At 34.4% G+C, this 23,187-nt stretch overlaps 2 protein-coding genes across 9 annotated transcripts in view; one reads left to right on the forward strand and one right to left on the reverse strand.

The window, feature by feature from the left end:
* Positions 1-521: 521 nt before the first annotated feature.
* The window catches only part of LOC129574126 (regulating synaptic membrane exocytosis protein 2), a 65,337-nt gene continuing 42,671 nt past the window's right edge, over positions 522-23,187 (reverse strand). For both annotated transcript variants that reach the window (XM_055455588.1, XM_055455587.1), the window contains 2 exons: positions 10,630-10,793; positions 522-7,521 (listed from right to left, as the gene is read on the reverse strand). In XM_055455588.1, the coding sequence (XP_055311563.1) occupies positions 6,702-7,521; positions 10,630-10,793 (984 nt within the window). In that variant the 3' untranslated portion in view covers positions 522-6,701. The remainder of the gene's footprint in view (positions 7,522-10,629; positions 10,794-23,187) is intronic.
* On the forward strand, positions 10,512-17,436 carry LOC129574127 (uncharacterized). 7 transcript variants are annotated; one of them, XR_008688661.1, is made up of 9 exons: positions 10,512-11,117; positions 11,213-11,443; positions 11,705-11,818; positions 12,059-12,173; positions 12,413-13,975; positions 14,037-15,126; positions 15,202-15,449; positions 15,794-15,894; positions 16,415-17,436. XR_008688661.1 is itself a non-coding variant. In XM_055455592.1 (7 exons), exons 5-7 carry the CDS (start codon positions 13,256-13,258, stop codon positions 15,315-15,317), a joined length of 1,926 nt encoding a protein of 641 aa, XP_055311567.1. In that variant the 5' UTR covers positions 10,786-11,117; positions 11,213-11,443; positions 11,705-11,818; positions 12,059-12,173; positions 12,413-13,255; the 3' UTR covers positions 15,318-17,436. The 7 variants fall into 7 exon arrangements, 3 of the variants coding, with proteins under 3 accessions (XP_055311566.1, XP_055311567.1, XP_055311564.1); XR_008688662.1 differs by having other exon boundaries at positions 10,571-11,117; positions 16,399-17,436; XR_008688663.1 differs by having other exon boundaries at positions 10,595-11,117; positions 15,794-16,155.

A 23,187-nucleotide genomic window follows, 5' to 3' on the forward strand; every position in this document is an offset into this window, starting at 1 on the left:
TTAGTTAACTGACTGGTCAGTTACTATTTTTTCACACGGGTGTTCACTTATTTTCGCGAAATGAATCCAATATTTATGTTTTCTTCCACAATAAGGTACCTCATTGATTGAAACGCTTTTGATTGCGCTCAATTTAAGGGTATGTGTAAATATAGAGAGAAAAAAACTTACCTTGAACTTGTAAACACAAGGATAGCTATAAAAAATAAGAAAATCCCAAAATTCAAAGAGAATGATACGTCCTTAGCAGCTCTTTTTGCTTTTACAAAACATTTTAGTCCTTTTAAAATTGGATATAATAGACGGTGGAGATACTGCATTATCATTTGTTTGAATGGAGTCAAAGTACATATGCATGAGTACTTTGGAATGTATTTAAATATCTGAGTTATCTGAGTGGTTTACTATTATGCCGAGTACTCCGATTCGGTTTTATAGCAACAACGAGAATCGTTCAAATTGCAAGGGAGGCTTGAAAAGTGCTATTGAAAAATCAACAGTTTGTTCTTCATACATTTTACTTTAATACATTATCATTAGTTTTATATGTATAATCTTTGGTTTGCAAGATTTGTTTTTTTTTTGTTTTTTTTTTTCCATTGTCACTACAGTAGCTTATACTTATATCGTATGGAAAATTGAATTCTAACGAAAGAAAACAAAATAATATGCTTAAAATAAAATCAGTATTGTACATTGTATATGTTTTCTTCTCATTGCATTGAATGAAATGGAAATCGCTCAAATATATTATTTTAAAATTGTGATGTTCGATAGAACAGAAGATTTCCATGACACAAATTTTGACATCATCACATAGTGGGGCCATTGAAACATATTGATTATGTTTCAATGATGATATATTCCAATTTACCAGATTAAGTTTGGTCGTTGAAATAACTTTTGATTGTGACCGATAAAGTAATGCCATATAATTAATGAGAGATTCAATATACTGGATCAGATCATTCCAATTTTCTGTGATTGTTTTCCATTCAACGGATTTCCAAAAAAAAAATATAAACAATATTTAGTATTTATGATTTTTATGAAGTTTTTCGTTTCTTCACAACAGTTTCATTTTTGGAATTGAAACTAACACATTTGGCTATCGCAAAAAAGATGACCGTTTTTTCTGGTTTTCTGAATATCAACATTCTTACATGCCAAAATACAAAATACAAAATATAATTTATGCGTATTCTTTTCAATGCTCTATACAAATAGGAGAATACCCTTTCTCCTATGAGTAGATCGAAAGAGAATGCTTCTTAACTCGTGTTAATGTTAGCTTTGAGAAGTGTTTTTGATAGTTATAGCCAAGAAATTTCAATCACATTTTCCATCCATCATGTGTTTCAGTTTTTTTTTTTTTGTAATTTATTCTGTAATAATTCTGACACATGGATGCGTGTGTACAATTTCGACTTAAAGTTTTTTTTCTTCTTTCAGAAATAATTTTAGATTTGGTTTTTATGTGAATATGCAATTTAGGAGGGTGGGATGTAATCAAAATTTAGATTTTATTCTAAAGAGAATACACGAGCTCACACAATAATATTGACATGATATTTGTTTGTGTCGGCTCGAATTACGAACATCCATTTATGAGTGTATGTACAAAAGTTTATTTGATTGCCCAACAGATTTAAGAGGATCAAATTATCAATCACAACAAACGCATATATTCAAGTTAAAGTTAGTCGACACTGTCAAAGTGACTTGAGTTTCAATCAGATGGATTCATTGTGTGCGTGTGTGCGCATCTTTGTCTGTTTTTCTTTTTTACATTTTATTTTATGGTGAGCTTTATCTATACGATATGTTTCTAGTCACTTACTGGGATTGTGGAAGCTACGACATCGATATGGTTTGAGTAATGTGTGTGTGTATGTGCTTCATTTGTGTCACAAATTGAGACTAAGAGATTTTCTCCTTGAAGGGATAGAAATTAATGATTTTCTACTTTTACTCGCCACACATCCCATGTTGTGCTCATTGAACGCACAAAGGGAACACTTTATAGCCCATCCCATTGTTGGTTGTGTTTGACTTTATATCATTTCAGAATGAGTTATAAACTTAAGCGTGTGAAGTGGGCATTGAACATACCAAAAGTATTGTACTCATTGACAGGGAATGAATGAATGAAACCAGAATGGAAAACTATGTGGAGTATTGGCAATTAGTATATGTGTCAATTTGCATAATATTGATGCTTTCACGCATAATATATAGCAATATCAAGTTTCATTTCTAATACTGTAATAAACTTATAGTACTTGTCCATTTTAAATATTCGTAGCAATTATATGTTAGGCAAAACACTTCTCATCGTTCCAAAATAATACACAACTGGCATCGGAAATTGTGTTTGTTTTTTTTTTTGCTTTTTTGCACTAAATTTGAACAACCCATTTCGAAGACTCATTTAACTTTGTAAATTTATTTATTGGTGTTGCAAATGAAAAAAAAATGCGTTGAATCTCTACGAGAGCATGAAACAGTTGTGTACATCGTAAGTTAGGCCAAGAACATCTATATATTAATACGTATATGTAATTTATATTTTATTCAAATGAATGCTGTAGAAATTGTTTCTGCGAGAAGCAAATAGAACGTGTCATATAGGACCGTTTAGTCACTCATACATATTGTTTATATTTGGTTTATGATGTTGATTTTGAGCGAGATTCACATATCGATTTTCGGACGTGAGCTTTTTTTCGAAATGGTAGTAATCATGCAGCTCGTCTCTGTCGATGTGTAGTTTTCTTGTTCTCGATTTCTGGCGGCAATAGCATTAAGATGACAAAAAATACAATGCTATACATTGAACGCTGCAAGCAACCTATCAAAGTGCTAATATTCGGTGTGGCGCAGTTTTCGACCAAAATTATCAACAGCAATAAATATGTTATTCATTTCATCTGAATCATCGAGTGATTTGTTTTTGTTTCGATGACGATCTAACTTATTAATAATACATAATTTATTACAAAAAATATATTCATTTACTCTTTATCATCACTTTGTTTGATAGTTCTAGAAGGTTGGGAGGATTGTCGATGGATTGAACATTATATTGAAAGTTTCACATTTTTTTTTTGTCTAAAAATCTCAACATATCTGTTGAGAAAAGCGGAAAGCTACACTGTTAAACTGAATGGATTTCATATTGATAATTTAGGAAGTTTTAGCACAAAACTCCGAAAGGATGAAGAGCTAATTTCAAATGCTAATAACATACAAAAAGTATTTTTTTTTTCAATTCATTTAAAAGGTTTGATTAATAAATCTATCAGTCCAATGTTTCATATGATTTATTTTCTATAAAACATATTTCCACAGTTAAATACAACACGAACGAATCGTTTTGATTTTATTTTATAAAGTATTCAGTATACTGTGCAAGTCGATTCCCATAACACTGACGTGGCATGAAATGTTCAACCAAATGTGACTGTGATAAACATTGAAAAATAGTGAGGGTTCAATACCATATCAACTCTCGCCGGTCATGGGAGTTTCACTTTTGGCGTGGTCTCCAGTTAAGACTCTCATGATAAAGTGTAATATTTGTAAGTTCTATGTAATAAAGATTTAAGCTGAGAATCCCCCAATTATCGATCGAAAATCCATTCTCTTTCACAGTGTATACCAGGAAAGAGTATTTTTTTTAGCTACAGATTAATTCTTAAGTGTATGGTCAATTTGTGTATGTGTGTTTGTTTAAGATTGTTGTGTGAGCTTAACCCTCATTTCGTTTCGGATGATTTATTTTTCTCATTTAATTTTATATGATATACTAGTATGTGTATATATTTAAATTTCATTTCCGAACCAAGCCTGTTTAGAGATTGTTATTACAGTTGAACATTGATTAATTTTCAATCTGAGATCTTGTTATGTACATGTTGGATATTTTTCTTATGAATCATACAGGTCAGCAATGTCTCAGTTTGCAAATCAATTTTTCTTTCATTTGTTTACACTTATGCTTTGCAAAGTTCGGTTATGATCTCTTGTCATCTAAAAACTATTCTTAAATTCCTTCAATATATATATATAAATATATATATATATATAGATCCCTACATGTATATGTTCAGTGCTTTCAATAAAAAGCACAGCAATTTGTTTTTCTATGCAATATCGACTGAAATTATTACACCGCTCCTGCTTCATTTGTCATCAGTCCAATGTGATTGTTGTTCGTTTCAATTTGGTTATTATCTATCAATTATTTTTACATTTCTGAATAAATATTAAAACCACACATAAGTATTATTTTATCTTTCACTTGAATCATCAATATATATATTCCATTCAATTTTGTACCATCTTGTTACAATACTTGTTTGTCGTTTTCACAATAAATTTTTAAAAAATATCATTCCATTTTTGTTTTCATTTGATTTATATTTCCCCAATAAAATAATAGGGGGAGTATGTGTAAGTTGACCCACTTTTTAAGTTGACCCACCCCGCCGATTTTGTATTTCGACCGACAATTCGTCAATTTGGCTAGTCTCAATCGATTTAGAAACGTCAAAAACCAATATAAAAGTAGTTTCCAAGAGTGAATACGCTTCTTAAACGGCTCGGATCGGCTCATGAAAATTGTTTGCAAAAAAAAAAATAATTTTTATAAAAACTAAATTTTTTCGGACCATCATCAAGTAGACAATTTCAAAGATATCAGCAAAGTGAGTATAAGCTTTCTTTACTAGTTTTTCGTGTATTTTCATAATCCGAAGTCATTTCACACATATCACTACATGGCGAAATTCTTTCCGTGCATATTGAAATTTCGACCAATTTTGTAAGTTGACCCACCCGAAAAAAAATCAGAAAAATGAGACAACTATTTAGCGTAAACACTCAATATACGAGATTCATTGAATTTTAATGATTTTCCAATCGTTTTCGGATTTGAAAAACACGTAAAAATCGATGAAATATGGAAAATAGAGAATATGTATTTTTTTTCTATTTCTATGTTTTTCTAATTTTTTTCATTGTATTTCGTAGTTGTAAAGACCGAAAACGATTGAAAATCCATCGAAATTCAATGAATTTCATATATTGAGTGTTAATACTGCATGTTTTTCTAAAAAAATAGGGTGGGTCAACTTACAAAGAAAAAATTTTGTTGCCAAAAATCAGACCTCTTAGAAAATTGATCGAAATGTTTTGTTTTTACAACCAAAGCTAATGAATTTCCTGATCAAATTGTAGCTTTTTTGGCTCTCTTTCTAATGGTATATCAAGTGTGCATTTATATTAATTCCATAAAAAGTTATGACTAAAATGATTAGTGCGAGTCAACCTACACATAATTCCCCTATATATATATATACACACGCATACAATCTTGTATTGAATACATACAAAATACGAAGTGTGAAGTTGTAGAGCGCCGACCATAAATGACGGCAAAATTCAACACTAATTAGTGTGATTTCGTAACATTTCACAATATGTCGAAATCACTTTCGGCTATTTACAGCTGATTTTGCCGTCAATTATGGATGGCGCTCTACAATTGTTCAAATTCTGACAATAAGCGGGTGTATACACATTATTCATTTATGAGACGTAAAAGAGCGTAGTTTTGTTTAACTTTGTTTCAATAACGGAGTATGTGGGCCATTTTCGTGGGTCGTCGTGATTTTTTGCCATTTGTAATTTATATTCAACTTATAAGAGATTACGGTTTACGGCAGAGTCATCAAACACCTTAAATGTTACCTACAGCCTACAGCAAAGACACGAAACAGTTATCTCTTGTCGTCACGAAAACCGTGAAAATCCGCAACAATCACAAACAATAAACATACTCTCCTTTAACGTAAACAGAATCATTAAAAAACGATACTTTCCTTTTCAAAGATATAAATCGAAAAAAAAACATACTTTCTTTTACGTCTCATTTTTGCAATATACACAAAATCTTCTTGTGCAATTCCCGTGAAAAGTAATAGCAAACTAATGGAAAATTATAGAGTAATAGAACGGAAATTGTAGAATTTCATAATATTAGAAGCAAGTGAGTTAGTAATAGTTACAAAAGAAATTATTGAAAAAAAGTTTACTTTTTCTTTGCTATCGTCTTGATATATGCTATCACTTTTAAGGAAGTTTCCCTCTCAAATTTAAATCAAGTTTGTAAATTGTAACATAATGAAAATTAGGCCCACTAAAACTTAGGTTCGAGTATATTCCATTCATTGTATTATTTCACTGTTTTCCACAAACAGCTTCAAAAATCATGCTGACTACAGTTGTATTATATTTAATTACATACACCTACGCATAATGTTTGTCATAAATAAAATATAAAACTAGATTGGAACAAAGAGATTGATTGGATCATCATTTGTCTCTGTCCAGCACCGAATGCATTTCGTTTTCGCTTCATCATCGGTTGGGTGGTTGGTATAGCCAAATGGGGTGTTATGATATATCGTTGCGTTTTGAGTTATCTTGTATTGCATTTATATGAAGAGGGCTATTCAAACGTATATGTGGAAATGTGTGGCCACCTTGTAATTCGTATTGGTTTGCGTATCGTTCAGCAACGAATGAATAAAACGCGTGCATAAGCAAGGTGAAGCCACCCATAAATGAATATATCCCTCTCTATCTTATTGTGCTCATCTTTTTTGCCATGTCAAAAAAGAAGCAAAAACACTGTCCTATTTGGGCTTTTTATCGGTGAGCCGTTTTTCCGAAGATGAAGCGCTCAATGTGCGGTTCAATTTGCTCTTTGAGCCTTTGTGTGATTTTGAGAATTCGTCATGGGGATCACGACGTGTGCACGAGGATCGACGACGCCCGGTGAGACATAACGAATTGAAAATGTTGCCGTCACTGTTGTCACAATTACCTTGACTGTCCTGGAATGAGGAACGCCGTGAGCCGCACGCACTGCCGGGTAATGAATGCGAATAATCTTTGCCCAATTGATATTGTTCGACATTGAGCTGCTCAGATTGCGATGAACCGCGACGTGAATTACTTGTCCATGCATGATCTGGATGAAGCAGTGAAGATACATCACCGATGGAATCAACGTCATCGGATGATGAGCTTCGCATGTGTTCACCACGATGCAAACGAGCGCTGTGGCCCGTTTCACCGCTATGGATTGTTGGCTTTGTTCTATCGCTCTTATTCGAGACTTCCAACGAGATCGGACGAAGTGTGGATGCTTTTGCATTACTGGCCGAGTCTAGTGATAGATTTCCCTGATTGCTAGAACCATCATTTTGCTCTTCAAGACGACCCCAAATGGCGCCATCACCATCTAGCAACGCTTTCTGAATGTCGACTGTGCACACGCCTAAAAATACAAATTCCGCATGCGAACCGCCCATCACCATGTCCCATAGTTCGATTTCAACATGACGCTTAAGCAACTCATCAGCCTTCACAGCCTGAAATGTAAGAGTCGCATTCCAAATGGGATTCTGTGTGGGTGCTGACACCTCAGTACGTTCAACATGACCATTGTACCTGAAATATGAAATTTAATCGTTTGTATGTTTGAGTTGATTTACTTTTGCTTTACTTCATTTTGATTACGGGTTCCGTCACGGTTTCCGTCAATCAAAATATGCTGATGATTTACTCATTTTTTTCTTGTTTTGCCAAAATTGTGTGGTTTGCTTTCCGCTTTGATTGAGTTGTGTATTTTACGCACACACACATAATAAAATGGATGTTAAAAACGAAATACTTTTATCTGGTATGTAAATGATGGATGCGATATACGACATTCAATACTTAAATACAGTTTTCTGTGCGTTAAAAACTAGATGAGAATACCAAATTGAACAACTATAATTTAAATAAATATACTCATATTGCTTTGATGATGCAGTTGTTGCAGAAGGGGCATTTACAAGCGCCTTCGTATGCCTCTTTTTGCGTTTTTTTCTTTCTTTCAAATGGTTAATCATTGAGAGAATGTCCATTCGGCACATCGGTGGTCTAAAATAATAGGTACTTACTACCTTTACGTGTACAGTGCACAAATGCCGTTGTGAAGGAAACATGTTCATCCTAGAAATAAACCGCTGAGGGGGAGAGAGAGAGAGTTATACAAAAATGTGGAGCATTGAAACAAGCCGAGCAAATTGGTCGCCACAAGTGAGTTGAAGCGAAACCATTTAATGCATGAGCATCTCCGTATTACAACAATGCACTTGTTGTCCAACGAGGACAACGAACATTGGCAACGCCGAGATACAAAAGGGGAGACACAGCGACAGTGGGAGAGTTACGACAGAATATTTTAATTCAATCTTCAAGAGTCATAGATCATCTTCGCTTTAGGTGTTGTGTTTTTCATTATTCATTGCTCGTTATCAACTGGGCGTACTTCTAACTATTAAGCCATCTGGAAAATTCACCTAATTCAGGTCACATTTTGCAACAAAGCAAAGTAGAAGTGAAGAATGCTGTAGAGATAGAATAGCGAGTGTATACTCAATGTGATGATGATTCTTAGTTTTAAACTCGTCTTTTTCCATTTCGATGCGTTTTGTTTGCGACAGCAATAATAATAGCTTTTCACTGGGTGTTTTTTGTCATAATGAGTGGATGAAAGTCATGGACTCAAACTTATCTATTGTTGTCGCAAAATGAATAGAAAAAAAATCTCCTTGTTGACTACATTTTTGTTTTATACCCCATATCGAATGAAACGGTTTTCGTAAATCTCGTTGAGTTTTAAAATTCTTTCGCAATGCCCACGCCACACAAAGAGAGAGGAAGTACAAATTGAAGTGATTCTATTGTACAGAATCCATAAGAGTTAAAAACTGAAATAATTATTGTAGGAGGTGTAATGAACTGAAACTTGATAAGAGTATGAAAACAAAAGCCAAAAACAATCAAATGAACTATTTTGTCTATGCAACAGCATAATGTGTTTTGAATTCAATGTTGAAGACTTCATTCAAAGTTGCTCTTTAGCTCATTTTTTGTCTGTATTATGGCATGGTTATTCGAAAGCAATATCACGGTGCAAATATCAATGAGACAAGTACAAGTACAAGTTGTGAGTAAAAGAGTGAAAAAGCGATAGAGAAAAGGAGAGAGAAGAAGGGAATATGGGAAATGTATCGCCCAAACCAAAATCCAAAAACAGAAAATAGAACAACCAAAAAGGCCAAACACGTCCGTTCGTCAATCGACCAGTATATTTTAATTTGAACCAAAAAAAAACTCAAAGAGTGTCTTCAATGATCTTTACTCATGAGCATGTAACGAAAGAGAAATTCATTTCCCGGGCATCAACGGTTCTGATGAAAAATGTTTAACGAGGGAAATCCACAAAATGGACTAGCTGCGTGAATGGCATTTCATCAACATTATGCAAAAAAAAAACTTCGGTGCTCAATTCAATTGGTGCTTGTGTTGATTTAATATGAATACATGTGATATTGTGGCATTGCATTGACTCGTGTACCGAAATATAAGCTCCTGTTGTATGTGTGTGTGTAAAAAATCATTTTTGCCTTTTTAAATAAAAAAAAACTGAAAATCTCACCAAATTAATTTATGAACAAATAAAAAGAAAGATCGCAAACGCTAGAAACAAACACGAAATTTATCGTTTATCACTGCAGACACGCACCAAAAATGTAAAAGAAACAAATGAAAACAGCGCTAAGACAACTATACTCAATTTTCTAAATCCGATCGAACAAAAAAAGACCAGTCAAAGACCAAATGACCACACGAACAATAAAAAACAGAACCAAAAAATCGACCAAACGTCTTCAAATACGATAAGAAGCGCAATTCCAAAATCCAACGATACACGTACGCAAATGAACTATGCAATGTTGATTGATAGTGTCTATGTGTGGAAAATGGGTATGAATTCAACGAAGAATATTCGTGTGGAATATCAGAATGCGGCTGAGCATTTGATATAAAAACAAAAACGACAAAATTACAATGGTGAAACAGCCATTTAAAAAGAACACAACAGCAATTACAAAAAAAAAATTACCAACTGATACTAGTTTTAGTCATTTATGGTGGGAGAAACATAACGAACAAATAAACAAATTTACGATCCAATAGCGTTTCAAAAAACATTTAAATAATCAATTGGTATTGCATTAAGAAGGACAGAACAGAACAAGTGAACAGATGTATGTACTTCTCCGAATTCTCGGTGACCGAGAGTTTCGCTTTGGTTTTATGATTTGTTCAATTGAATCTATATAATTTGAACACGGTAACATCGACAGGAATGGGCTCTGAAATGAGTGTCTCGATTGAATGTAGGTATGCTTCTGTGTGTATGTGTGTATGTGTGTGTGTGTGTGTGTGTTTTCTGTGTTTGGTGGAGTGCGTGTGCATTTGCTGGTGGAGTGCATGTGTCTGTTTGTGTTTGTGTTTTGGATCTATGAATGACAGTGGGAAAAATGCGCGACAGAGATAGATATAGAGAAAAATAGAGTGTGTGGTCGTGTGGTGAATGGCATGTGACGTGTTGCATACACGGAATGTAAGCATTAACCACTTTGGTACATATGGCTTACTTGTAGAAAAAATTGCTTCAGTAGTTGGATTTGTTTTTGTGTTTGTTTTGGTTTTACGTACATTTTGGGTAAAATGCGGACTTTGGCGAATGTTTCTGGTAATTTACCATCATCTCTGAGTTTCAAGTTGTCTGCAGCCATTAGGGATACAACTAATTCTTCACGATCAGTGTGATAGCTTAATTCGAATTGTACTCGCCCTGATACTTTTTCTTTTAGTTGTCTCTAAAATAACACACAAAAGATGTTAGAACCATTAGTCTTTTAGTTTTGTTTTGTTTTTTTTTTTACAAAGAATTGTTTATAGATTTTGTGGTTTTGATACTAATATGTTGTTGATTGGCTTATCAATTGAATTGTGAAGTTTCTGATGTAATATAAAATGCTAACAAAATATCGAAATATCGTCCAGTGAAAATATGTGACAACGAACAATAATAACTCAACTAAAACTTAAAACTAAACTCAAAATGCAATGGCAAATAAATTCAAACAGCACGAAAAACAATAATATTCGTCTCCAATACGTTCTAGTTTCACTTTCTTACAGTAAGGAAATTGCACGCTTTTTAATTTTAGTAATTTGGCAGATTTAATGTAATAAATTTAGAATTTATATATAATTTTTTAATTTTTTTAAAAAGTTTGAGCAGTTTTGACGCAGCAACCGTCACGCCATCCAAATGTGGTGTTCAAAGGATGAAACATTGTCGCCGAACGATTCGTTTTGCAAATGTCACTCAGCACAGCGGCTCATTGGTGTAGGAACATTGACAAGAAATTGGCGCACATTTTTTTGAGTGAACATTCAACGAAAAAAGGCAATTTTTTTGCGAAATAGTTGCTTTAATTGCGAGACCAAAACCCTTTTACAGGTATGTACGGCTAAGAATAGAGTTTTTGCACAAATTAAATTGTGGATTATTTTGGAAATTGTTGTGAAATTGTTATTTCGTCATACCGGTTCACATTTTCATGTTCAATGACATGTTCAAAGCGGAAAAAATCGCAATATTCTAGACCGATTGCATTGATTGACGCGAATAAATCAATATAAATTAATTCGATCACAACAAGTTTTCCCATTTTTTTTGTTACCAATTACAATTAATGGATTGTGGTTTTTTTTCCAAAAGTTATTTCGCAATTTTGAGGCGAGATCTGCATTGAGACAGGGAGACAGAAAGCAAACGAAGCCTGATCTATTCAAATCGTTTGGATTCATACGAAGTGGACTTATTGTGACCGAGGTGAGTTTAGTGAACGTAGAAAATTGCAACAAATTAGCGTAAAATCATGTTTTTGCGTGTGGTGTACATGTTTCGACATGATTTATCGCGACGGACTGATGAATATCATCACATTGTTATCGTATTCGTTTGAAGCGATCAATCAGAGCATTGTTCTCGATTTCCGTAGCGTTAGCCAATTTCACAATCGCTTGCAACAAACATTTCATTCGTTCTCGAATTGTGGTTTTTTTTCCAAAGATTATTTCGCAATTTTGAGGCGAGATCTGCATTGAGACAGGTAGACAGAGAGCAAACGAAGCCTGATCTATTCAAATCGTTTGGATTCATACGAAGTGGACGTATTGTGACCGAGGTGAGTTTAGTGAACGTAGAAAATTGCAACAAATTAGCGTAAAATCATGTTTTTGCGTGTGGTGTACATGTTTCGACATGATTTATGGCGACGGACTGATGAATATCATCACATTGTTATCGTATTCGTTTAAAGCGATCAATCAGTGCATTGTTTTCGATTTCCGTAGCGTTAGCCAATTTCACAATCGCTTGCAACAAACATTTCATTCGTTCTACAATTTATTTTCTCTCGTTTAGATCCATCGCGATGGCGAGGCGTAAGCGGCACAATAAGACGTTTGGTAAGCCAAGGGAGAACAAAGTCCAGATGAAAAAGCACTCAATTGTGAAGAAAAAACGTGTCAATCGGAAAGAAGATCCAGAAAAACAGTCGACAGATAATGGCACAATCGAAATCGGCGCGATCAAATTGGCATTTAATTCGATAATTAATCCGAAGTTAACAGAAACAGAAAGAGGAATTTCTGATCCATAAGTTCTTCGAGAAATGTTTGAATGCTACGAAAGTCATGCATCTTGCATCGATGTTAATGCTCTACACAATTAACGAAGCATTTGATGATGGCAATTTGGACTTCTTCGTGAATCAAAACGGAGCAAATTTGATTACAGACTGTTTCAACTGTGTCACATCGAACAACATCAACGATCCACTCACAGCCCAAATGCCAGACGCATTTCTCGCGATGGTGACCCAAGGTAGCCCCAACTTTGAATGGCCACGCCGCCATCAAATGACTCGCCAAGTTTATGCTCTCAAGGACCAGTATGTGGCCAATGTGAAGACAAATTTGGAGACGCACTGTTAAGTGAGATTGACCCACTTTCTACGTGTAAAGTGCCATGAATTCAATCACAAAGGAAGCCCACTTGGCGTTATTTATGATGCATCATACTTGCCTTTCGATGACATTGACATTCGAAATACGATGAAAAATAGCATGTTGCAATTTACTTTTGAAATGTACCTCACATTAGTTCAAATGAAAGCCGTCATGTAATCATACGAACAGCGCTCAAATCGTTTTGTAGAATTTTCATACAAAATGACAGTGAGGCACTTTTGCAACATGCTATTTGATGTACAATGAAGATTGGACTTATGATGATGATGAAAGTCGAAAGTCGAAGATGGAAATACTGTTTAAGGAAGTGTCTCAGCTTTGTGGCCCATCATTCGTAAAATACTTCACAATGTACGAATACATTCAAAAGGACTGGTTCGAGTCTTTGTGGATGTGGATAGGCATGCAACGAATTGTAGAGAAATTTTTGATCGATACGGCTCACCTTCGTGAACAGTGGAAAGCATACGATCGTGATCCAGTGAACAATCGAGAGCCGTCGGTACCGAAGATACCAAAAGTGAAGAATTTCGCCGCTATTCCACTCTGTGATACAAAACTGAAGCACATACCATTCGACCATAATGACTTGATTGATATCATTGGCCAGTTGAGAAATGAACGGGGATGGGATATCCGTGCTGATTATCGTACATACTACAAGCAAGGCGAGAACAAAGACGAGGCATGGGGAATTGTGTTCGATATGGACAAAATCAGACAGCTCAGAACCGGTTCGAAAGAGTTTTACCACAAAATTCAAACCAACAGTAGTGCCGTGTCGGTGTTGTTTAGCAGACCCAAACGCAAAGGAGCCGGCGTGACTCTGTCTGAAATCAAAGCAAAGTACGAAAAGCCAGTCAGCAAAGGCGGTTACAAGTATGAGTCAGGAATTGATCCCGGCCAGAAAACAAAAATGGCCTGCGTGCGTCGGACTCTCGCTACTGGAATTGAAGTAAGTTGAAATATCATATGAAAATTAACATAGATTTGTATTGTTGTTGTTCATTTCACAGACCAACATCAAATTATCGAGTATTCAATATCACTGGGGTGCGCGACAAGGAATGCGCGACAAACAGGCCACGAAAATGACCAGAAAGTACGTGCTCAAAGAACAGCGCGACTTGAAAAGCTATCCGATCACATCCGTATCGCCGCGAGGATCACAATGGAAATCATTCATTAAGCACAAAATCAATATGCTGACAGATTCATTGGCTACATACGCCAGAAGAAAATACGCACAGCTATCGTTGCACAAGTACATCGAGTCTAATCGCGAAATGGATTTGATGGCTAAACACATAACAAACAATGAGACAGGAGTTGTATACCTTGGTGATGCGGCGTTCCCATCAAATTCGAAAATCGGTGTGAAAAGAACAAAACGATCACCGGATCAGCGAAAGTTCATAGTTAGCCTAAAAAAGAACGGCAAAACGGATGTTGTGCTTACACCAGAGCCGTATACATCACAAACCTGTGCCAATTGCTTGCGGCGATTTCCAAGAAGCACAAAAAGTGACCGATTCAAAGTATGCAAAGATTGTCGCCCACACAAGGATGTGAGACTCCCACCGATTATCGTGACTGATCGAAGCAGACGGCGCAAGCAACGTGATCGAAAACGAAATGCCAGCCAAAAGCCAACAGCAAATGTAACTAGAGCCGAAAGAGCTGAAAAGCACCGGGAAAACCGCCGAAGTGAGCGTGAAAGCCACAATCCAGAGCAATTGGATACCGAAGAGGCAGTGAGACGGTACAATCGACGCATACGACGGCGTGAACTACGTCAACGACGTCGAGTTGCAGGCCATCGCAGCCGTAAAGTAACCAAACAACCGGAAGCGGAATCCGATTTGCCAGGTTTTGTGAAAATTGGTGACACAAGTATTTGCAAGATTCGTGTCAAAAATCGTAAGGCCAAACGACAATTATGGCAGCGAATACATTACGATGCAACTGATAAAGGAATTGGGTTATTGGGGTCAAAGAAAATAGCCTTCCAGAAAAACTGGCACTCAAGCCCAATGAATGATCAGAACGCTTTTACTGCTACTTGGCATCGTGACATCTGTGCGGCGAAGTGCATCTTGTACAGAGGTATGTGATCTACACAATACAATCACATTCATGTTTTATTGTATTTCAATTTCGAGTTCAATTCGTTCATTCTAGGCCGTTGTATGGTTTTCGACTTGAATGTGCACGAATCATTTGTGTTACCACCAGAAAGGATTTGGCCAAAATGTCGAGATGACCAATCGAGTCGGCCAATCAAATGCTGTCGATGAAAAGTAGAGCGTAGATCAAAAGAATAAAATAAAACATTAACGATTAGTTATTATCAAAGCTTGATTTTTGTGGCTTTGTACATATTAAAATGTGTGTGCAAATACACGATGTAATACGGCTTAAGCCCGTAGGTAAGTTGTTGTAAGATTTTCTCAGTCAGTTGGTCAATTTCAATATCCACACCAATATTTACCAAAGTCATAAATGGACCTAGTTCAAGTGAAGCGTACAGTTGGATGATACTCGAGGTGGGTCCATTTATGACCTTGTTTCACACGTGATTTGTTATTTTGTTATCAATTGATTCATAATCGTTTTTATATCTTTCTAATTGATTTGTTTTTACCGTTTTTTTCTACTTCCATTGTGACGTTAAAAATGACTGAAACTACACACAAATGCGGGCCCTAATTCGACCGTTTACATACGCTTGGTAATGGATGTATTTGCGTCAACAATTGTTTCTTGGGTACAGTAAGGAAATTCAAAAACAGAACACCACATTGTTTAGAATGAGGATTTTTAAATATACACAATACTGAAAGTATAAAATGAAAAACGTGAATATCTGAGCCGGTAATTTATCAGTAAAAAACAAGCGAGAGTGCAGTCAAAACTACTGTCCGTGTTGAAGTAATTCAGAGATCGTTTTTGGTTATGTAAAGTTGCAAATTGATAGTCTTTGTTTGCATTTTCTGTAAAATGAGTGGAATGCCTCTAGGCAAGGTGTTCATCAAAATGGATTTGCTTTTCGGTTGGCTCGTGCCTTCGAGCGCTACTGTTGAACATTTGCTTGAGATTCGTTTGCTTGTTGCATATCTAATGTGCTTTCTACTGGTTGGTTCACCTTTTTTTCTCTAATGTTTTGCTTTTATTTTATCTGTTTGATTTTTAAAGTTGATTTAAAGCAGACTTTTTTTTGGTTCATGTGTGGGAGCTATTTGGATGAATGTTCCATTTGTTGCATCTACTCACCGACAAAAGAGATTTTGCACCGATCTGAATATTTCATCACGGCTCAATCGTTTTTGAATCACATTCGATTATTTTGTATGTTTTGTCATGATTTGTAACGTTCAGTATTTCGTCTTTGCAGAAAAAACAACAAAATATGGGTAAGAAAGAAAAGAATAGAAGAAGGAGAAGAAAGGAGAGAGTGAGAAAAAGAAAGAAATTGCGTAATAGTTTCAAGCAAATCGAATTGAAAAAAAAAGCACAACAATAACACACATTTGGTAACTTAAAAAGGTTGCGGCCTTTATTGGTGGCAAACGCTCGAGTAAACGATAGAGAAGCCACAGCATAAACTCAAACAAAAAGAAGACATGTCATCACATATTGTCAATATATTTGTTTTTCCGCCAAAAATGTGTGTTTAGAATATCGAACGAAGGTTAAATCATACGAGAAAAAAAAACAACTGGTTGACTCATCGAATATAACATTGAGCTAAATATTGCGCGACACAAAACACAATTTTATTAATATACTCGCAATGGGTGGTGACAAAGAAGCGGCCAAAATGTAATCACATAAGAACGGAAAAGAGTTCATCACAGGAAGAGACAGGTAGATGTGTAGATAGATAGAGTATAAAGTAAACTAAATATAATGAAAAACATCAACACAACGATCGAACAAAATCGATTGACTCTCTCGGACTGACACACTTTGTTTTGTTAATAATGTAAACGATGAAAATTACCCATTACCCCATTAACATTAACATTTTCTAATTCTAATTTGTCAAAATGATACATTCTCCGGCCAAAGTGGGCATTATTGGCATTCCGCGCTCTGAAATGTAATGCATTGAAAACGTGAATTACGGGATGGAGTGTGTATGCGCTTCGGAATAGGTGACTATATCGAAAATGTGGCCATGTTCCCAAAATGCCACGCGGCAGACAGACACATCGACTTGTTTCACTATGGAAATAGGATGTGACACCCTTTTTTATCGTAGCCAAAAAAAAAATACTGAACATTTTATTCGAAGCGTCTGCACTGCATTTTCATCGCACCGGAATGCAAATTACGCCCTCAAAATGCCGAATCTTGCAGTATTTACGAATGATGATGTTTAACGACAATAAAAAAAATCGAAACAACAAAAAATACAGGTCATTTAATTTTTGTTTACACTTTTGTTTAATTCCATTCAAAATTATTATTGTTTAATTTCAATCTGCTTAAAAGTTGCTCTCTTTTATTTAAATAGGGTTTGCAAACGTTTGGCAAAATAAAACCCAAACACATAGAAATTTCGTTTATTGTGATGTGTTTTCTTTAATTCGGTTTCCCTTCTCGTCTTGGTTATGTTGATAAACGGCATCAGAGAACGGATTATTTAATACGGCTTAATAACCACTGCATTGACATTTAGGATCTTGAAGAGTCTTCATAATATGTATACATATCATGTTTCCTTCTTTTTATTCTAAATATCAATTTTTGTTTGCTATTCTATATTATCATTTGAACGGCATACGCAACGTTTTCTTCACAGAAACGATAAAAAAAAACATTGTTCATATGCAAGTGATTGCAAACCCTAGATGTATCTGCTTTTTCTCTCACTGTTTCATTTCCAATCTAAAACACAATTACATTATTCATTTAAAAAAAAAAAAGTTCTTTTTTTCTCATTTAACAACTACACAGAGTTTACAGTTTTTTTTTTCTTATTTTTTTGTATCCTCACTTATTTTGCGTAACATCAATAGATTTGTTTAATTTTGTATCCTTGTTTTTATTTTATCTTGTTATTTCAGACGTCTGAATTTTCGTCTTTGTTGTGTATTTAAATGTCAGTTTATAAATAAATACACCAATGTGACGCACAACGCCATTTGTCTAAATATCGTTTCATATGTTTGTCATGAAATGAACGAAAAAAAGAGGATAACCTAATATATTTACTTAAGACTCAGATTTCAGAAAGCGAGCGGAAATTTTTTAGCTATCAACAGTTGCGATGCATGAGGACATTCATATACGTTGTTCTACCACAAACTGCCAAGCACAAATTTGGCGTTTTTTTTTGTTATCATGCATCCAAATGAAAAAGGTTATTCGGATTTGTTTGAAAGAATTGTTTAATACACAAACCGAATGAGCGTCGAAAGGTGAAATTCATATTTGCACCGTAAAGGGTTATAAAAAATATCTCTCATTTAATATACGTGTTCTTTTTTTTTACCGATATATGCTTTTTTTCTTCTTCCAAGTATTCAACAAAAATGGTGACAAAAAGTTTTATTTCATTCTAGGTTTTGGTGAATCGAAACAAAGAAAACTGAATTGCTTTAATTGAAACCATTATTTCTGTGTTTTTTTTTTTTAAATATGAGTTTTCGTTTGCTAGTTTTTCACAATGAACATAATTATTTAATAAAAAAAAAATATCTGAAGAAAAACGACGAATAATGAGATATCGATTGTCATTAATTTGAAGACATAGTACTATACTGTATTTCACTCATCTGCATTTTTCTTTTTTTTTTTGTTAATTCAATCAAAATTTGGCTTTCTCATGAATTTAAGGCGCTTTTAAGGAATTGTTGATCTCGTTTTATTCTTCATTTTATATCGCTCACGCTCAATATTTGTTTCCATTTAGAGTGATTGGTGGTGAGAGTGTCCATATGTTTTTATTTTCTTTTTAAATCTTTTACTTGTGCTTAGAATAAAGTATCTAATGGTGAATTAGAGGAAAAGTACGCCTTTAATCATATTTACGTAAATTACGCAAATATTAACGAATTCAATGTTGATGTTTTTGTTTTTTTTTTTGCTTTCGAACTAATATACTTTCTTTTCCAACTCATTAATAGATATGTTGGCTATCACTTGAATGTTTGTATCTATTTTTTGTCAAGCAATATCCAAATGCGGTGTGTTGTAAATTCAATCTATTTCGTTTCAGGGAAAGAAATAGGGAAAAGGATGGAGCTTATTGAGTACCACAACACCACGACAGCGGAACAGAGTAGAATAGAACAGAATATAGAGATAGAAAATAGTCGTAGGAATATAAATATGCATATATATGAGACTCATATAGATTACTAGTAAAAAAAAATTCCCCGTAATTTTACAATCTTTGAATGTAATGTATTAAGTACGCGCGGGTGGAAAAAACACATCCTTGTAATTTATTTTCTGTGAAAAGAAAATTCCACAACAATTTTCACACTCGATTGAATCACATTTCAACATATTGATTCAGTTTTAAGTTCGCGTAATCGCATTTCTTTGTTTCTTCTTCATTTGACCCATATTTCAAAATTCCTTCGTCGTTTGATATTTCAAGCTGAAAGTTATGAATAAATATTCTACTCTCATTATTTTTCGAACAATTGGGTGTAAACTTGTAAAAAATTTACTTTGATTGTTGGCTTGCTTGTCATTCGATTACTGCACTTCTCACAACACAACAGTTTCTGTTCACATTGACAAGCATGCTAGTCGGAAGATGTATATTACTATTATGATGTTTTACTATTTGGATCGATCCATTATAAATTTTACTCAATTGATTTGTTTTCCCTTGTTGCCGCTCCTGTGATTGTGTTCATATTTATGTTTATATCAATACCTATGTTCGGGTGTGTGTGTGTGTGTGTGTGTGTGTGTCTAATTTTCAGACCAATCGACAATCACATTTTCAACGATGATAATGTCTCATAACTCATTTCTTCTTAATTTAGGTATTTTATCTATGTATGTATTCTCATTTTTTTATTGTTGTTTTCTTCTACTAAAATTTATGTTGCAGACTTCCATATTGGAAGCTTAGTCACGTTTAAATTTATACTCATATTTTTTACACCTTTATATAAATATTTTTGCCCACTATTATTTATGTTCATGAATTACTAATACCAATATTATCATTTCTCTAAACCATTTATTCATTTATCTTGACATAGTTGTATCTGAGGTCAGAAAACATTTGGCTGGCATTAAAAATAAGTAGAAGCAAGGACATATTTCACTTCTTTTCTATATCACACATGGTCTATCATTCACTTTAAATCCCATTCTCACGATTTGCTTTGAATTATTCAACTAATTATTATGACTTCATCAGTGCAAATGAACTGTAGCTCGAGATGCAATGAAATGGTTTGGAAATATGAGCGGAATTTGAATGGGCTATTAAAACAACACCAATTTTAAATATGGGTGCATTCATTATACCTCCCTGAAAATTTGACTTTTCTTGAAGGATACAACCTAGACATCCAATCAAAACTTATTGGAACATAAATAATAATGGAAAATATTGATCGTTCTATTGATGTCCACCTGATGAAGGAACTATGCAGTTGGAGGGGGTTAAATTAAAACTTGTTGTCGCCATTCACTCGGGATATTTTGGGGCCCATCCACAAAATCACTTAAAATCATGATTTGTTCGAAAAGCCGTCCGCGATATAACTCGCAAGTTATAAACTATTGTTTAAAATAGAAGAATCATCACGAAGAAACACGCACACATACACAGATAGAGTTTTGCAACTCGTTCGATGCAGAAATTGTATTGCCACAAAAATCGTATTTGTAAATATTGTTACTAAACAAAAACGAAGTTCCTATGCTCATATAAAAAACACAGTGCTCATGCCATTTTTTCCTCAGGTTACGATTTTCAAATGCCACATTCACTACTGTGTTGACGACAACGTTCAATATGTGTACGATGACAGTGACTCAATTTGTTTCAATCTGTGCTTGTGTAGGGGTCTCTTTAGTCTACCCGTCATATCATTTAATTCAACGTTGCTGATTTGTTAAGTAATAGGTCTGCTTATTTTTCTGAGAGCAAAGAAAACCAATTTTTCTGTACATTTTGCATAAGAAACCCACAATTGCTTGGTTGGACATAGAAACCGTAGGATTGTAAGCAATTCTAATTTGGTATTTGTTGTGTGGAAATCTTTTGAATTGCGTTTTGGCAATTAGAATTGTGAATAATTTTTTGGAGGGTTCTTTAACAGTGAAACACCCACTTTCCTATAATTTGCGACAACAGTATGCCGAAGTTCGCTTCATAAACCGCCCATCAATTGTTTTGAATGTTAAATTAAATGGAAAATCAACTCATTGTATGAGAATCGTAATCAAAAGCCGTTTCAATTCACATGATTGTTTGATAAACAGAAGCATAATTGAACTGCTGAGGATATTCGTTGGACATTGTTTGTGTGGTACCATAAATGTGGTACTTGAAAATGTTAGTACGCAAAAGCGGTACACGCGTTGTTGTAATCACGGCTTAAAAGCCCCGAAAAAATTATTTTGATGTACCGCTTTTGCGTACCAACATTTTCAAGAACCGTATTTCGTACGAACGTAACAATGTCCAACGAATATCCTCAGCAGTTAAATTGGGAGCATTATGTTTTAACTGAACACCATGAACAAAGTCTAAATTAAAATGAAAGCTACTTTTTCCACTCGTTCCGTGACCTCTTCGGCACGTCAAAAAAAAATTTGAACTTTTTGAACGCTAAAGCGGTGGATGCCGCACACAGAATGAACACATTTATATATATATGATATGATGAACAGACATTTCGTTCTAAAATACAAGCAAAATGAACTGTATGGCTTCACTAAATGAAAGGGCTATTTCATTCATATCACAAGCAGTCAAATGGAAGTTTTTATTTTATGTGACCACTGAACTTGGCAAAAAAAGAACAGGTGCATGTTTAATACCACAAAGTGAAACTACTCCTGCGAATGTGTTGCGTCACCTGAATACCGAAATCATATCGTTTGTGACAAAATGTAAATGTGTGTGTGTATTGTTTGCATAAAATCATGTGGCCATTATAACTGGAATAGATTTCAAATATTAGATGTTATGTCACATCATTACAAGTTAAAAGTCTCTATCTACAAATGGAAGAATCTCATTTGACCATATTAAGATGATCGCATTCACATATTGTTATTTTCATAATTTTCTGTCATTTTTGTGGTTGTTCATCTACTGTTTGATGATAATGTGGCTTGTGTGATAAACATTAATGAATGAGACATAAACCGGTTAGTTAAGGCATATGGAGAGAGAAAGTCAGGTATCAATGCGCCTATTAGGATGACGCCATTGCAATCGCCGCATTTTCTCTTAAGCTGTTCACTCTGTGCCGTTTTCTTTTCAATATTTGCGAATAAGTGGTACTCAATATTTAGTGTAAATGATTGAAAGAGTATCTTTTTTCTACGCTTTTTTCGGATGCCCGTCCTCTGTTCTTTCCGACCTATGATATTTTTTCATTTTTTTTCACATTTTTCAATTTTACTTCTACATAATGTTTTATTGTACTTTTGGTAATTTTCTTATGTTGTAAAATAAAATTAGCATTCTTAGCATTTAAACTCAAGATAAAATCTATCGAAGCGGATAGATAATGCTCAAATATCACTCATTGTTTTGTGCAACATAAACACACAAAGAAATAAACCTGAAATATGTATTGGCTAAAATATTTAACATTTTTATATAAACCTCACCGGTACCACTTGGAATTTTCAGACGTTGACATAATTTCAAATAATCCATCGACTAATGCCCGTTGTAAGTGGTTCGGATTTGATTAAATCCAAAAATTTAATTTTCAACTTTGCAAAAACGACCAAAAAATGAAAGCTAATAAGTTAAAGCATAAAATTTGGTCGAAAACAAGAAAAATTGATCTTATGAGTATACTCGATATGCGTTATGGGGCTTTGAAATCGTGATTTTCCCGAATTTTGTTAAATCCTAAAGATTTAACTTTCAAATGCGGGATTTAAGCATTTTTCACGCAAAACCATGTTGCAAATAAGTCAAAAATTGTTGAAAATGACCGA

The sequence above is a fragment of the Sitodiplosis mosellana genome, unplaced genomic scaffold, assembly GCF_009176505.1.
Source record: "Sitodiplosis mosellana isolate CC-2019 unplaced genomic scaffold, AAFC_SMos_1.0 Smas_scaffold_6150, whole genome shotgun sequence".
Taxonomy (NCBI): domain Eukaryota; kingdom Metazoa; phylum Arthropoda; class Insecta; order Diptera; family Cecidomyiidae; genus Sitodiplosis; species Sitodiplosis mosellana.